General features: G+C 43.8%; 1 protein-coding gene across 2 annotated transcripts in view; it reads left to right on the top strand.

Annotated features, from left to right (window-relative positions):
* Nucleotides 1–14,928, top strand: part of TUBGCP3 (tubulin gamma complex component 3) — a 60,776-nt gene that overhangs the window by 30,284 nt on the left and 15,564 nt on the right. Inside the window, exons 12-17 of one of the 2 annotated variants that reach the window (XM_068526757.1) lie at nt 3,123–3,233; nt 3,553–3,661; nt 6,523–6,694; nt 8,687–8,822; nt 9,651–9,719; nt 12,228–12,363. In XM_068526757.1, the coding sequence (XP_068382858.1) occupies nt 3,123–3,233; nt 3,553–3,661; nt 6,523–6,694; nt 8,687–8,822; nt 9,651–9,719; nt 12,228–12,363 (733 nt within the window). Of the gene's footprint in view, nt 1–3,122; nt 3,234–3,552; nt 3,662–6,504; nt 6,695–8,686; nt 8,823–9,650; nt 9,720–12,227; nt 12,364–14,928 lie in introns of both variants that reach the window. The other variant, XM_068526756.1, reaches the window with a different exon arrangement.

The raw sequence follows: 14,928 nt of genomic DNA, 5'->3' as shown, positions 1-14,928 counted from the left end.
AGCATGTGGGATCTTCCGGACCAGGACTCAAACCTGTGTCCCCTGCATTGGCAGGTGGATTCTTAACCACTGCGCCACCAGGGAAGTCCTGTGACCTCTATTTTTACTTGAAGTAAATAAAGAAAATAATTTCATGCCATTAAACATTATTCTTCTATACCAAGCCTTCTTAAAATGTGATCTCTGAAACTCCTGAATAGCACATAAAACTGTGTATTTTGTGGATATAGGCATTTTTTTTTCCTGGGAAGAAAGTCCGTAGTTTTCATCAGATTCTCAGAATGGCTTCTGATAGTTAACAACCTTCATTTTAATTAATTAATTAATTTTTTTCCAGCCATGACACGTGGCTTGCGGGGTCTTAGTTCCCCGACTAGGGATTGAACCCAGGCCACGCAGTGAAAGTGCTGAGTCCTAACAACTGGACTGCCATGGAATTCCCAAACTTCATTTTTAATGACTACATGATAATATTCTGTAATTCATTTTTACACATTTAGTGTGTATTAGAAGTATGTTGTGCCCCAAAATACTTTATTCCTGTAACGCAAGGATAATGTTTCACTCAAACTTTCTTCATCTGTATTCACAAATGAAAGTGGTCTGTAGTTTCCATTTGGGGCATTATTTTTATCAGGATTAGCTTGTGTTAAACGAGATTCATTAAATAAACAGGTACCGCACATTCTTCTGTGGTCTAGAATAATATAAGAAAGATACCTTTTTTTACAGTTTAGTAGGCCCCATGTCTTAGTGATAGCAGTTTACATTTCTGATTTCTTCTACAGATACTGCTCTTTTTAGAGTCTTCTCTCTCCCTCCCTGCTTCTCTGTTTCTCAAGCCCCTTCCTTAGGTTTATTTTGGCTATTTACTTTTTGCTAGGAAACTATTAATTTTGTATTGTTATATATTTGCTAAAAATATTTTTTAAATTCTTTAAATCCATTTTGTATCTGCAGACACACCTTTGTAGCCAGGGTTGTGTGTTATTCACCAATTGGTGATTTGGACTTTACGTAAAAATCAACAAAAAGGCATTTAGGTATGTTGGGACTTAAATGGATTTTACAGTCCAGTGGGAGGACCAAGCTGCCATGTGCAATGTGGCCGGTGCTGCGTCTCAGACATCCAGCTGCTGACTGAAAGTACTGCCAAGTACCCAGGCTGTGGTCCAAATGCCATTTCTCCCCAAAAGGGACTGGGGCTCCTTGGAGAAGTGGCTGATTCTAGGTCGGGGGAGCAATGAACAGTTAGGAACCTAGAGCCTGGATCAGGCCGGCAGCAGGGAAGGCACCTCGCGTGGAGTCTGAAGGACGCGGCGTCAGCTCAAGGCACTCCGCCCTCCCAGGACGGGGAACGGGACGCCGGGAGGGATAGTAACCGAGATGGAGCGAAGCACCAGATGCACTCCAGTGCATCTAACTGGTCACCGTGGACGGGTGTAAACATACTATCAGACACTCCTCAGCGTCTCTTGGTGGAGTCAGTTTTTCCCCTTTTAATCTTTCGATGTAAGTGACTGTAATGATCGCTCCTGGTGAGGACGCTAGCTCAGAGGAAAGGGTGCTGTATTAAATAAGAGGTGCTGGCCTGGCCAGTAAAGAGAAAATGCAGCCCAGAAGGAAACAGACCCCAGTGTCTCCTGTGTGCAGGGACGGAACATCTAGGGAACGAAAACAGCACAGCGGGAGTACAGCTGTCTCTTGATATCCATGGGGCATTGTTTCCAGGACCCTCGCAGACAAACATTTGCAGATGCTCAAGTCCCTTGTATAAAATGGTGTGGTACCCACCCCACCCGCATCCCTGGGTTCTGCATCCGTGGATTCACCCAACCATGGATGCAGAGGGCCCAGTGTACTTACTAAAATTGCGGAGAATATTTCTGTAATATAGGATGGGGAGCTCTTAGGAAGACAGGAGACCCAGAAGCCATAAAGGAAGACAGTCACCAATCTGACCCAGAAAGAACAAGACAAAACATGGAGCAGACCATAAACAGTGGCAAGTCATTAATTTGGAAACATTTGTAATTCTTAATGATTCACAAATGGTCACTCTCCCTTATATAACAAAGAGCCTCTGTGTATTGGTAAAAAAAGACAGTAGAAAGATGGGATGAAGATATGAAAAGACAATTCACAGGAGAAAATCATGTGGCAATCAGCATTATGAAAATAGGCCCAACTTCCTTTGTTGTCAGTAAAAGAACAGTACAAGCAACCATGATTTTGCCTGATTGGCAAAATTCAAACCGAGCAAGGATGCAGAAATGTAGAGCTTCCTGTGGTGGGAGGGTCAGTTGACAGGGCCGTTTGGAAGGGAGATCTGGCATTGTTTATAAAAATTAGAAATTACTTGGACTCAGCAGTTCTGCTGTTAGAGATCGAGTTTATAGAAATAAAAGCACAAGTCTGTTAGGACTATGGCTGAAAAACGAGAGTGGCCTCGGCGTGGTAGCAAACGGGCTGGAAACAACAGCAGCTTAGTTTTCTCCTTAGCACCCGTACCCTTTTGGATGTCAGGGAACAGGCCGGTGGGCGGGGTTAGGGAAGGTGAGGAAGTGTACAGGGGAAGCTTCCGAGCGCATTTCGGGGAGAGCGCCACGCGAAGGTCGCTTCCTGCAGTGCTGCGGGTGGACCTGGGGCCTCTGCCGGCGGCAGCACAGCGGCAGGAGGAGATGCAGCTGATTGGTGGGAGGAGGAGAGGAAGACTCTGAATTGGCTTGAATTGAATACTCAAACAGCCCCAGAGACCTGTGTGCCTTTCCTAAGGTTGTGTGAAGAGTCCGTGTGGATTAGGCAGGCCTCACACTCAGATCCATGATGTACACAGCAGAGGCTGTGATTGTTATTATATTTACAAGGGCGACCACATGTCTTCGAGAAAAAGCTTATCTTATTTTCACTATATTTTGGTTTTAAAAAGTGGGGAAGAAGTGATTCCATTTAGAGAGATCTATCAAAATGCCTCTTAAAATAAGATTTATTGTATAAATGGTAAGCCTCCCAATATCTGGAGAATTTTGCTTCCTAGAATTACTTATTTCTTGATGTTGCTGTTAGCTAATATTTTGCCATAAATATCACTTCTTAATGTTTCACTGCCTCTTTCCTTTCAGTTTTTCGTAGCATCAGATCCAACGGTGAAGACAGACCGGCTGTGGCACGACAAGTACACCCTGCGGAAGTCGATGATCCCGTCCTTCATGACGATGGACCAGTCCAGGAAGGTGGGGTGCGACTGCTGTGACCGTGATGTGCTAATGCTGTATTTACCTGCATCCGGTGACAAAACCAGTCTTCAGTTAACACAGTTTTGTGGCATTTTAGGATTTACATTCTTGAGGTGAAGTATATGTTAATTGACTGCCTCAACGTATTAATATGTATTTGTTAGTAGCAATTTTTTCAGTTCCTGGAATTCACTTGATACTATCCCAGATGTTCTTATTATTTAGTTTTTAGTCAATAGAATAATTTGTAGTGCTTGGATGTTTGATCGTTTTAATTTTGAATAAAGGTAACTCTAGAATATTTTCCTTTTTTTAGGTCCTTTTGATAGGAAAATCAATAAATTTCCTGCACCAGGTTTGTCATGACCAGACGCCCACTACAAAGATGATAGCTGTGACCAAGTCTGCAGAATCACCCCAGGACGGTATGATGACGATGATGGTGGTGATGATGTGATGGCACGATGGTGGTGATGATGGTGGTGGTGGTGATAGTGGTGATGTCGGGGCGACGTTGGTGATGGTGGTGGTGACAGTGCTATATATTGCTTGAAGTATGTTTCGTTCAATAGGACTGACAGATTTTCGGAATTATTATCCAAGATGCCTTAATACACAGTGTGATACATATAAAATATCTATTACTGTGTAAATTTTGAATTTCCTTTCTTATATAGTTAAAAAATAACTAGGTGTAGCTATTTTACTCTCCTTGGTAACTTGTGTTACTTTTTTTGTGATGCAGTGACAGTATGCCAAAGTAAGGAAATAAAGGAAACACTTGCTAATGAACTCAGGGGCTTGTTCAGAAATCAGCACGGATTCCCAGCGTTTATGTATTCAGAATGCCGCACTGTGTTAACCGTTCTGTGGCTTTCCCTCATTTACTACTCTCCTCTCTGCCAGTTTCCCCATTTGCTTCCTGCCCCATCCTCAGTAATTTCATTTGTTCTCTGTGTGGCTGACTTACACGGACAGCTGTCCAGTCTTGGCTACATTTGTTACTTATACTGTTGTCTTGACTCATTCAAGTTTATTTTGTGTGAGGCATTGTGGTAGCTGTAGGGGAGATGGTATGAATTCACCATGATGATGCTTTTCATGAACTGTGCTCTAGGAATGGAGATTAAACGTACAATAAAGTGAAATAATAAGTAGTAAATGGTAGAAAGTGATACATGAGATGAGGTGTACAGATAACGTGCTTGAAGTACACAGGGCAGTACTGCTAGCTGTAGGCACTGTGCCATCTGGTGTGTACCGGTCTCCAGAGCTTATGCATCTTGTATAATCAAAACTTGGTACCCTTGGACCTTCACCTTCCCATTTCCCCCTCCCCACCATCCCTGGCAACCACCATTCTACGCTCTGATTCTATGAGTTTGACTATTTTAGATTCCACATGTAAGTGAGATCATACAGTATTTCTTTTCTCTGTCTGGCTTACTTCACTCAGCATGATGTCATCCAGGTCCATCCATGTTGTCACCAATGGCAGAAGTACCTGCTTTTTTAAGGCTGAATTATGTTCCATTGGATATGTACACTGTATCTTCTTTATCCATTCATATGTCCGTGGACACTTTGGTTGTTTCCATGTCTTGGCTTTTGTCAGTAATGCTGCAGTGAACACGGAGTGCAGAGATTCCTTTGTGAGATCCTGACTTCATTTCCTTTTGGATGTGAATTGCTGGGTCGTATGGTAGTTCTATTCTTAATTTTTTGAGGAACCGCCATACTGTTCTCCACAGTGGCTGGATTGATTTACATTCCCACCGACGCTGTACTAGGGTTTCCTTTTCTCCATGTCCTCATCAGCGCTTGTAATTTCTTGACTTTTCCACGGTGGCCATTCTGAGAGGCACGAGGTGCCATCTCACTGTGGTTTTGGTTTGCATTTCCCTGATGAGTCGTGACGCTGAGCACCTTCTTGTGTTCCTTTTGGCCCAGCTTGATTTTCAGCATCTGAGAGGGCTCCCTAGGGGAGATTCCAGAATGTGCTGGAGTTGTACTGAAAATCCAGATCAAGGTCAGGGCTGACGGGAGATGTGGTCGCACCTGTGTCGCCATGCGGTTAAGGCCAGGGCTCCAGGGCAAGGCGGCGGCTGCAGCCGTGGGCCAGACACATCTCCCTCTCACCCCTCTGGCTCCCTGTCTCAGGTGTGTTTGACACACACTGTTCTGTGTAAACTTTTTAGGGATTCAGAGATGCCAGGTTAGTTCTTAGAATATGGAGGTCCCAGTACAGAATGTTTGGAAACACCTGTGTTGAGGAGGTAGGAGAAGGAGGAAGAGCCCGGTGAAGAGTTGTGTTGATGCCTTTCAACGTTTCCCTATTGGCCGGAGAAGATGGCACTCAGGGAGGACAAGTGCTGTGCCCGGCCTGCCGTGGAGACCCGCAGCGGAGGCCAGCACCCGTGAGCGCCCAGCGCCCAGCGTGCGGCGGGCAGGCAGGAGAGGGCCACAGCGCTGCTGCTCTGCCTCAGTCAGCCACCCTTGCTCTCCCCGCCGCTACCCTCTGCGGAGCGAGGGGGTTTCGGCTGCCAGCGCCGCCGGGAGGAGGAGAGACGCGGACTCGGAAGGGCTGCTAGTGATGATACAAACAGCAGTGGGAAAAGTCACGTTTATATTTCTCATATGGGAAAAACTTTGGAAATTTAAAAGGGAGCCTAGAGAGTTAAGGGTAGATGTTTTCCTGTGGGAGCATAAGGAACAGAGACCGGCCAACAGGCTGTGGGTCGGGTGTCGTCCGACGGGCGCTTTGGCTGCCGTTGGTTGGCATTAAACCTTGTCTTTGGCGTGAAAACCCTTCATGAATCGAGCAATGGTACAGCAAGAACACTTCTGGGGGAGGATCTTGACATTATTAAAATGACATAGATCAACAGAAATTTGTGTTGCCCCTCCCCCTCCCCCATCCCCCCAAATATGACCGTGGTCAGCTCAGCGCCTGGCGCCCTCACATTACTGCACCATCAGACCTCCCCTTCTACAGAAAACTACGTTTTCCTCACTGTGGACACCTTAGTTTCTCCGCAGTAATGTATAATTAGAATAGCAGCAGTGCTAAAATAGGTTTTTCTTAACGGAACCGTTATTCTGAAGAACAAACAAGCCCTCCTGGTCTGCCCTCCTGACCGCGCCCTCGGCCTGTCAGCAAAGCTGTGAGCAGGTGTGGAGTGACTTGTGTGTGTGTGAGTCTCTCATTCCTCCTTCGTAAAATGCAGATTATGTACGTATGCGTACTTTTCCCCTTTGTTCTTTACAGCTGCAGATTTTTTCACAGATTTGGAAAATGCATTTCAGGGGAAAATTGACGCGGCTTATTTTGAGACCAGCAAGTACCTACTGGATGTTCTGAATAAGAAGTACAGCCTGCTGGACCACATGCAGGCCATGCGGCGGTACTTGCTGCTCGGTCAAGGAGACTTTATCAGGCACTTAATGGATTTGCTCAAGTAAGAAGGCTCCTTAGGTTTTTTCGTAAACGTGCAGTAGAGTTCAGCATGATAAAGAGCTTTACAGTTTCTCTTTAAAAGAATAAGCGACATTAGAGGAAATGTGTTGAATTCTCATAGAACGTTGGGAAGATGAAATCCGAGGAGAGAAAATTGTCGCATCATCAAGCCAATGTCCCTTTAGTTCTTGTCCTGTGCTTCACTCGCGGGGCTCGTGCGCCTCTTGAGCACTGGCACCGACCAGCAGGGGTATGAGGGGCGCGTGGTGTGGTCGGTTAGCTTAGCTTCAGTTTGAGAGTAGTCTGCGAAATAAAATGTATGTTTTAAAATGGAACTTTTTCTTCCATGTTTTTAGTTTACATTATTTCTTGCTAAAAAAACCAAAAAAACAAAACAACTTCATAGGACAAACTTCCATTAGTTTGTCTCTTCCGTTAGTAGTTCTTCATAGAACTACTCCTTCCATTCAGTTCCATGACGTTCCTCCTGGCACCGTCCCTTCTAGAAGGAAGTGTGTGTCCCTCCTTCCTGCCATAGAGACAGGAGGGCCAGCTCTGTAGGAGACAGCCGGGCCCCGGGCAGCCGAGGGTGGGCACAGCGTGGACTCCGGCGCCTAGGACTGGACGTGTGGCTTCTTGGCGCTGCCTTTGGGACACTTCAGTCGTGCCTGTGTCAGTCCAGCAGTGTCTCAGGCCTTTGGTCCCCAGACTCCATGTGTGTCGGAATCCCCTCCAGGGACTGTTGGACTGGACGGCCGGGCCTGCCCGCGGAGCCCGGCTCCGTGGCTCTGGGCTGGAGCCAGGATGGTGCGTCCCTAAGAGGGTTCCGGCCGAGGGGAAGCTGCTGGCGTGGGGACCGCACTTGAGAAGCCGCTTCAGCCACGGAAGCGCCGTAGTTCCACCTCCAACCAGAAGGCCGTCTTCAGTACGAAAGATGATTGAGTTTTGGGGGCACACATAGCAGGCTCAGGGGTAACCTTGTTTGAGGAATTAGCTCATGAAAGAGTTGATGATCTGCTGAACATGAATTCTTGGTGGTTATACTTCCTGAAGGAGCCTCTCTGCTCTCTGTAAGGAAGGGGGTCGCTGGTGACTTAGGTGCTGGTCCCAGGGCAGCACCTGTGGGGAGTGGGTGGAGATGAGTTTTTAGGGGGAGATGTTCTTTCAGTGGCCCAGGGGGTGGGGGGCAAGTGTGCAGGTTTGGGGTGGAGGAGAGCAGGCGTTTCGTGAACGTTGAGAGGCCATGGCCGCGTTGCAGATCGCATCATTTAGCTGACTTACCTGTGTTTGCCTTATGCTGGGTTTTACTAATCAAAGTGTCTCATCCTTGATAGTAAATGAAAAATTTATTTCTTCTCAAAGGCCTGTTTTAAGTTTCCAGTTTTAAAGGGGGAATGTCATCAGTCTCTAGCTTGCCTCAGATTTATTTGAGCGACACTGATGTTGGTCCTTTTTTACCCTGCGCACACCTGGGGCGGATCTCAGAAATGTTAGCTTCATATTTAGGAAGGCAGATGTCAGTTTCATATTTAGGAATGCAGATGTCAGTAACCCTAAAATGTTTGCTGGTAATGCAGTAGTTTTTAGCCTTTAGGATCATGGTGTCTACACAGCTAATTGTTTTGATTTAATCTAGTCCTTTCTGCCCATTGGATTTGTACAGGAAGTTACAGTAGTTCATGCTACTGTAGACCAGGCTTAAGTTTGAAAACTGTATTTGTTAACATGCGTGGCTCACTTAAGGATTTTCAATTTTAAGCTGAATCAAAATTAATTTTAAAGAAGTGTTTTGCTCCCCAAAATACTTGATGAAATCTTATTTATAGTTAATTCTGTAGCATTCAAATTTTATAGTCATTTTGTTACCGTGTTGTATTGGTTCCATTTGTCCTTTTAGGTTTTGTAATTTGAACTCTTTATAATTTTAAGTTTTTAGGAAGTGCATTAAGAATTCAAGTAACATTCTCTTTTACTTTTACAAAAATCTGTTAAGACCAGAACTTGCCCGTCCGGCTACGACTTTGTACCAACACAACTTGACTGGGATTCTTGAAACAGCTGTCAGAGCCACCAACGCCCAGTTTGACAGCCCTGAGGCCCTCAGAAGACTGGATGTGAGGCTGCTGGAGGTACCGCAGCTCTGGTCCCACCCGGGGCTCCTCGCTGACGCCCTCCGTGTGGCCTGAGGCCCCACTGCTCCGCTCTGCCCTCTCCTCTCCTCTCCTCTCCTCTCCTCGCTGCTCTGCTCTGGTGGGGGGGGGAGCTGGCCACCGTGCGTCGGAATCCCTGCCCAGTGGCCTGGCGTGGTGTGGCCTCAGACGGGTCCCCGCCCCTCAGTGTGTTCTCCTGACAGAGGGCCCCCAGGGCTGCGGGCAGGGCACATGCAGCTCTGTCCTGGGGCCTGGCCACGTGGACGCTTAGTCACCACCACTGCTGCTGCTGGTGACGATACCGGGCACAGAGGTGACAGATCGCAGTAGCATTGATCACAAATAGAGGTGTTTAGTTTTAGTTGGTAGAAGATGACTTTTTTTAGGGGAATGAGTATTTCATAAACATAATACACTGTTTGCTTACTTATGATGGAGGACCATTAGCAGAACCTGTGGGTTTTTAACAAATGTTTACTTTTAAGGGTTAGGAACCCAAAAGGCAGTGGGTTTTTGTCATTTGAGAAAATGCTGATGAATGTTAAAACTGATTTTACAATATTCATTGAAAATATGCTCTTTATTCCAGAATATTTGCAGGGCACCGCGTATGTGCCTGTCACTGTCTAGATGCTGAGGGTACAGGAGTGGACAAAAGATGCCCTCCTCTGCTGTCATGCAGCTCACGCTCAAAACTGCTGAGTGGTTTTTAAAAACTGGGCTTTATTTTAATGCCTTTTCTTTGAGGACTCGACAGCCTCACAGTGGTGGGAAGCCCTGCAGTTGTGTGTGTGTTTTTGCGCTCAGGTCTCTCCAGGTGACACCGGCTGGGACGTCTTCAGCCTGGATTACCACGTCGACGGGCCCATCGCAACCGTAAGATCCCGCTGGGCGCCGTCATAGCTGTTTGGGTGGCTGCACGTCCTGTTGCTTCAGAGCCGCTTTCTCTCTAGAGCGCAAGTGCTCGCTTGCCTCCCGCATGCATCCGTTGAATGAATGCTTGAGCCAGAGTCGTGTGCGTGTGTGTGCGTGTGTGTGCGTGCGCGCAACAGTCACTAATGAGTGCTGAAGTGCTGGATTATTTTAAGAATTCTTAATATCATTTGTTCTTATCATAGGTTTCAGCAAGTACTTAATAAATGGGTTATTCATTTTGTTCCATTATTCTTAGACTGTAGTGACTAATTTAGGATAATTTGAAGGGAACTATAAAGTATTTTAGTGGAGTTGTATTTTTACTACTTGGATAAAATTTGATATTTAGTGTTCATTTAAACTGAGGAGAAAATAGCTGTCCTATTGTTCATAGTGCTTTCACTGTGTTTAAAGAAAAGTACTATTTCCTTGAATGGTTCCCAGATCATAAAGGATTGACCAGCACAGCTCTCTTCTTGTGTGTCTGCAATTAAAATGCCCTCTTTAGTGCTCAGTTTTTCTTTATTCAGACTTGAGTGAACTCTCCTTGACCAAGGCATCTCTTTGAACTTATCTCAGTCACTTTCATATCTGAAATATTGAAGAAGGACATGCATTTCTTCTAATTCTTGGGAAAATATTTTGCTAAGAAGTAGTGTAATTTGGCTCTACAATGTCTCCCTAGCGGTCTTTGCAGAGTTGGAGTTTGTGGCTGTCCTTCCTCTCCAGGTGTGATATAGGCCTGTCTCCTGCTGGAGAACTTGCACCGAAGCCAGGCTCTCCTGCATTCCCTTTGGGCTGACGGCTTTGCTCTGGCAGGTGGCTCTGTCTGTGTCCTGTGAGGCGGTAGCTACTGGGGCAGGCTTTTTACACATAAACTCCCAGTGTTTAAATTTTACCAGATCAAAGCTACTACGCTTTCAATATATAACTGTGCTCAAACTTAATTTTTGGTCATATTCAAATTAATTTTTTCTCCTTTGATGTATGTCATAAATAGTTTTAAGTAATTATAATGTACAAAAGAGGATATTTTAACAAATTATTTATGTTAGAAACTTTCCTATTATCTACCTTGTTAATATTGCATATTTTACGTATTATTTTTTTCATAGTATAAATGATACCATAGTGAAGGCAGCTGCATCGATTATTTCACAAAATGTAGGTGCCTGGAGTAATAGATACACTGAACATGGTCTATATACACGGTTACTTAATTATTGTATGATATTGCACATCTTACTGAGAGTATCGAAGTTATGCATTGCATACCTTGTGCATAAACAATTGATCACGCTATGTTATATTTTCAAGATTTTAGATTTTTAAAAGCTCTAGTAGAGTCAAGAAAATAAGTTTATATCATAGATGTATTTAAAAAGAAATTTAAGATAGATCCCTACCTGTGGCTCATAGGCGTCCATTTCCTTGCCAACTCCAGTGGGTTGATGGTCTGACGGGAGAGGCTGGATTGGAAGGAGAAGAGGTCTTGTAATTGGTTGCTGGAGTCTGCCCAGGACTCACACGGGGCGTGGCCTCTTGCCCGTCCGGTCTTTGCGCTCCAGTCCCAGGGTCGGCACATGTCCTGGGTTGGCATGTTCTCAGTGGAGTGGCTGTATCTGTAGCCGTTTTATTGAACAGCTGCAGATAATCAGACTAACGTTAGAAATTGAAATAATTTTTAACTATCACATTAAATTCTGTGCAGTTGGATACAGAAGTTACTAGAAAGATAAAAAGAGGGCTATTTTATTTAAAAATTTATGGTTTTAGAATCAGATTTTAGAAGCAAATGGATTTCCTGATTTTTCCCTGTTTAATTTACCATATTGATCTCTATTTCCTTTCTATTCTCATTGAGATTGTCATTTTTTATATAGAATTTAATTAGAATGGGTACATATCTTAGTTACATAGTTATATCTTCTATAACACAGCATTATTTTAGATTCTTAACAAATTCTGTGAAGAAGGATTTGGAAAGACAAATGTCATTTTGACAATGGGCAGGATAAAATCCATTTATTTCTACCCTTGATCTCCAGGGTGTTACATGAGGTGTCAGGAGCTTATTTGTTGAATGTTCCTCCGAACTTTATTCTGCAGTAAGTGATGGACTGAGGGACCACGTCCTGTGGGTGCTGTTTCCCTGTGTGAATGCAGTGGGATGTGAACGTCCCCCCTCTAGACAGTTCATAGTTGTAAGGAATTTCGGTCACACTGAACTTTTGTGCGTCAGGTCCGTTGAATGTGCTCTGACGCGTAAACGATCAGCGTGGTTGCTGTGTGATGGCGCTTTCCTGAAGTGGGCTGTGCTGGTTGCTTACCTACTACTTAGAACGTGTTAGAGCTGGTTGTGTGTTCTCTGGCTTTCTGTTTAAGGACAAAAAAAAAAAAGGCTGAGCCCTGCCCCAGGAGGACCCTCACCTTACAGGATCCTGTCAGCCTGTGTTCTGCTCTTCCCAGGTGTTCACTCGAGAGTGTATGAGCCACTACCTGAGAGTGTTTAACTTCCTCTGGAGGGCCAAGCGGATGGAGTACATCCTCACTGACATCCGGAAGGGGCACATGTGCAACGCCAAGCTCCTGAGAAATATGCCAGGTAAACCCCGGCAGAGGGCGTGTCCCCGCCTGGCCCTTGGTTTCCAGCAGCTTCGCAAAAACAAAAGTGTTCTTAAAGTAATTGAAAAGTGGTTTCTTGTGCTTTTGGATTTGTCTTTTGTGAAGAGGCTCATTTGTAATATGCTTATCTTGACTTCAGTGCAAATCAGGAAAAGAAATTGAGTCAAGTTAGGTTTTTTTAGACATTGAAGTTTCTTTTAGAATCATGTAGTGTTCATATATGTACTTTAATTTTTTTTAAAAAAATAATTTTTAAGGAAAGAAAGCCGTTTAATAAATCACTGGCTCATTTAAAATTCACTAAGTGTTTTAATTAAAGTCTATTTGGGAATTGCTTTAATATTGTTTTGGTTCATAAACCAGGACATGGGAAGATTTTACAATATTTTACAGTTAAAAGCTATAATAAAACTCTCATGTCATATAGTCAAGTTCATTTTAATGTTATAAATATTGAGTGACTTCAGTTATGAATAATTTTCAAATCTTTATATTGAAAGTGATTTGGTCAAAACGTTTGAGAAAGTATTTCAACAAATTATGTCTCCAGAGAAGAACCAAACGGTCACACTGTTAATCCTTTGGTGAAAGCAGTTACTAAAAAAGGAGCAGTTGTTTGCAGAACGGCCTGCATGGGCTCTGCTTGTTTACTAGGTCGAGGCTCCTCCCTGGGCAGCTCCCAGAGTTCCAGAACTGTGACACCCCAGAAGCTGGGGGCTGGTGGGTACCCGTCCATGTGGGAACACGCGGAATCACGGGCTTACTGGCGTCCAGGCTTTCTGTATTCCCGGCGGGACTCGGCAAGTGGTCGTGATGCTCTTAGGCTCCTGGCCGAGCTTCCTCCAGACTCACTTCGAGAAGGTTAATGCTAGGGTCCCTCTGAAGTAGCTGAGAAGGAGGCAAGAGGGGGCGTTTTCTCTGAAAGCCTCTCGTGGTTGTGGATGGTAAATATGCCTTCAGTGTCCATTTCCTAGTCGATGAGGGCGGAGGCGCTGGCTCCTGGCTCTGCCTCTGCCGCCCTCCCCGGAAGTCACACGGTCGGTGCGCCTGCCATGTGTCCACTGGGCCTGCCCTCTCCCCCTCCCTGCGAGCAGAGGGGTCTCATCTTCCTCAGTGTCTGGTGGAGATCATTTCAGCACAGTGCAGATATTTGTCATTGTATCACTCTTCTCCTTTCGAAATAAACAACTGTATTATTTTTAGCTGTGGGAAATCTGAGCTCTGTAACAGTTCTAAGTATTAGCTGGTTCTGATAACGTTTTTCTGATTTGAATATCAGCAATGTCTATGCGAATTGGCTTTTCTCTTATTTTGAATAGTCAGTAATGAGTTTTGTTTTCTACTTGAAGATAACTAATGCATTTATTTGATCAGTTTTCTGTGTAATTTTAACATAACTTGATCCTATTATATCGTGTTCAGTTTCAGCTTCTTTCACTGAGCCTTTTCCCTTGTCATTAAAACTTCTTCTAAAATATTTTTAATAGCATAATATTGCCTCCTGTGGACATACCATTTTATCTTTTCTCTTTGGTTGGACATACAGTTTTTTGGTTTTTTTTTTTTTTTTTTTTTTTTTTTACTATTTTTCCACTAATATAAATAATGCCATAAGCTTTGTGTAAATATATATTTATATGCCTCTGAATATTTCTTTAGAATAGGTGAATTGGAAATGGAATTGCTGGTTTAACGGATACGAATCTTAGTTTTACTTTACATTTACTAATACTTATATTTCTTAGTATTTCTATTTTAACTCTGTTGGTACATATTGTCAGATTACTTTTCAGGAAAGTTCGTACCAATTTAACTTACGTCCCCGTAAGCACAGCTGTCACTGGTTGATAGTTGTCTGTATTGCTGTTTTCTTTCTTCTTTTTTTTTTTTTTTTTTTGACTAACATTGGATATTATGTCCAAACAAACTGTCAATTTGATAGGTGAAAATGGCAGTTCATTTTATTTATTTGTTTACTTTCTATGAATTTTTTTAAAATTTATTTTTAATTTTTTTTGGCCACACCCCATGGCATGCGAGATCTTAGTTCTCTGACCAGGGATCGAACCCGTGACCCCTGCAGTGGAAGCACGGAGTCCTAACCACTGGACCGCCAGGGAATTCCCTGGAAGTTCATTTTAATTCCTTTTAATGCTTTTTAAATTAGCTTTGAATGTAAACACTTTTCTTTCTTTCTGTCTTTCTTTTTTTGGTCATTTGTGTTTGTTTTTTCAGGGAATTGTTTTTTTGCCCATGTTTCTGTTGGAGTGCAGCGTTCTTACCTTTGACTTATAAGGAAGTGTTTTAGTTATTAATGGCCAGGCAACTTGATGAACAGAGATCAACCGGTAGTTAGTCTTTTTAACACGGCAGATTTAGAAATGTCCCACCAACCATAAATCTGAGGCAGAAATACAGGAAAATTCCAGAAAATGCTTCTGAAAGCAGCCTGTGGAATCCTCCACGTGTGCACGTGTGTGTTTGGTCATGTGCACAGTACCCATGATTGTCATCCCAGAAATAATTTTAATGCTCATCAAAATAA

The sequence above is a fragment of the Eschrichtius robustus genome, chromosome 18 (assembly GCF_028021215.1).
Source record: "Eschrichtius robustus isolate mEscRob2 chromosome 18, mEscRob2.pri, whole genome shotgun sequence".
NCBI lineage: Eukaryota > Metazoa > Chordata > Mammalia > Artiodactyla > Eschrichtiidae > Eschrichtius > Eschrichtius robustus.
The sequence above is the reverse complement of the archived record's forward strand: the minus strand, read 5'-3'. Positions and strand labels throughout refer to the sequence as shown.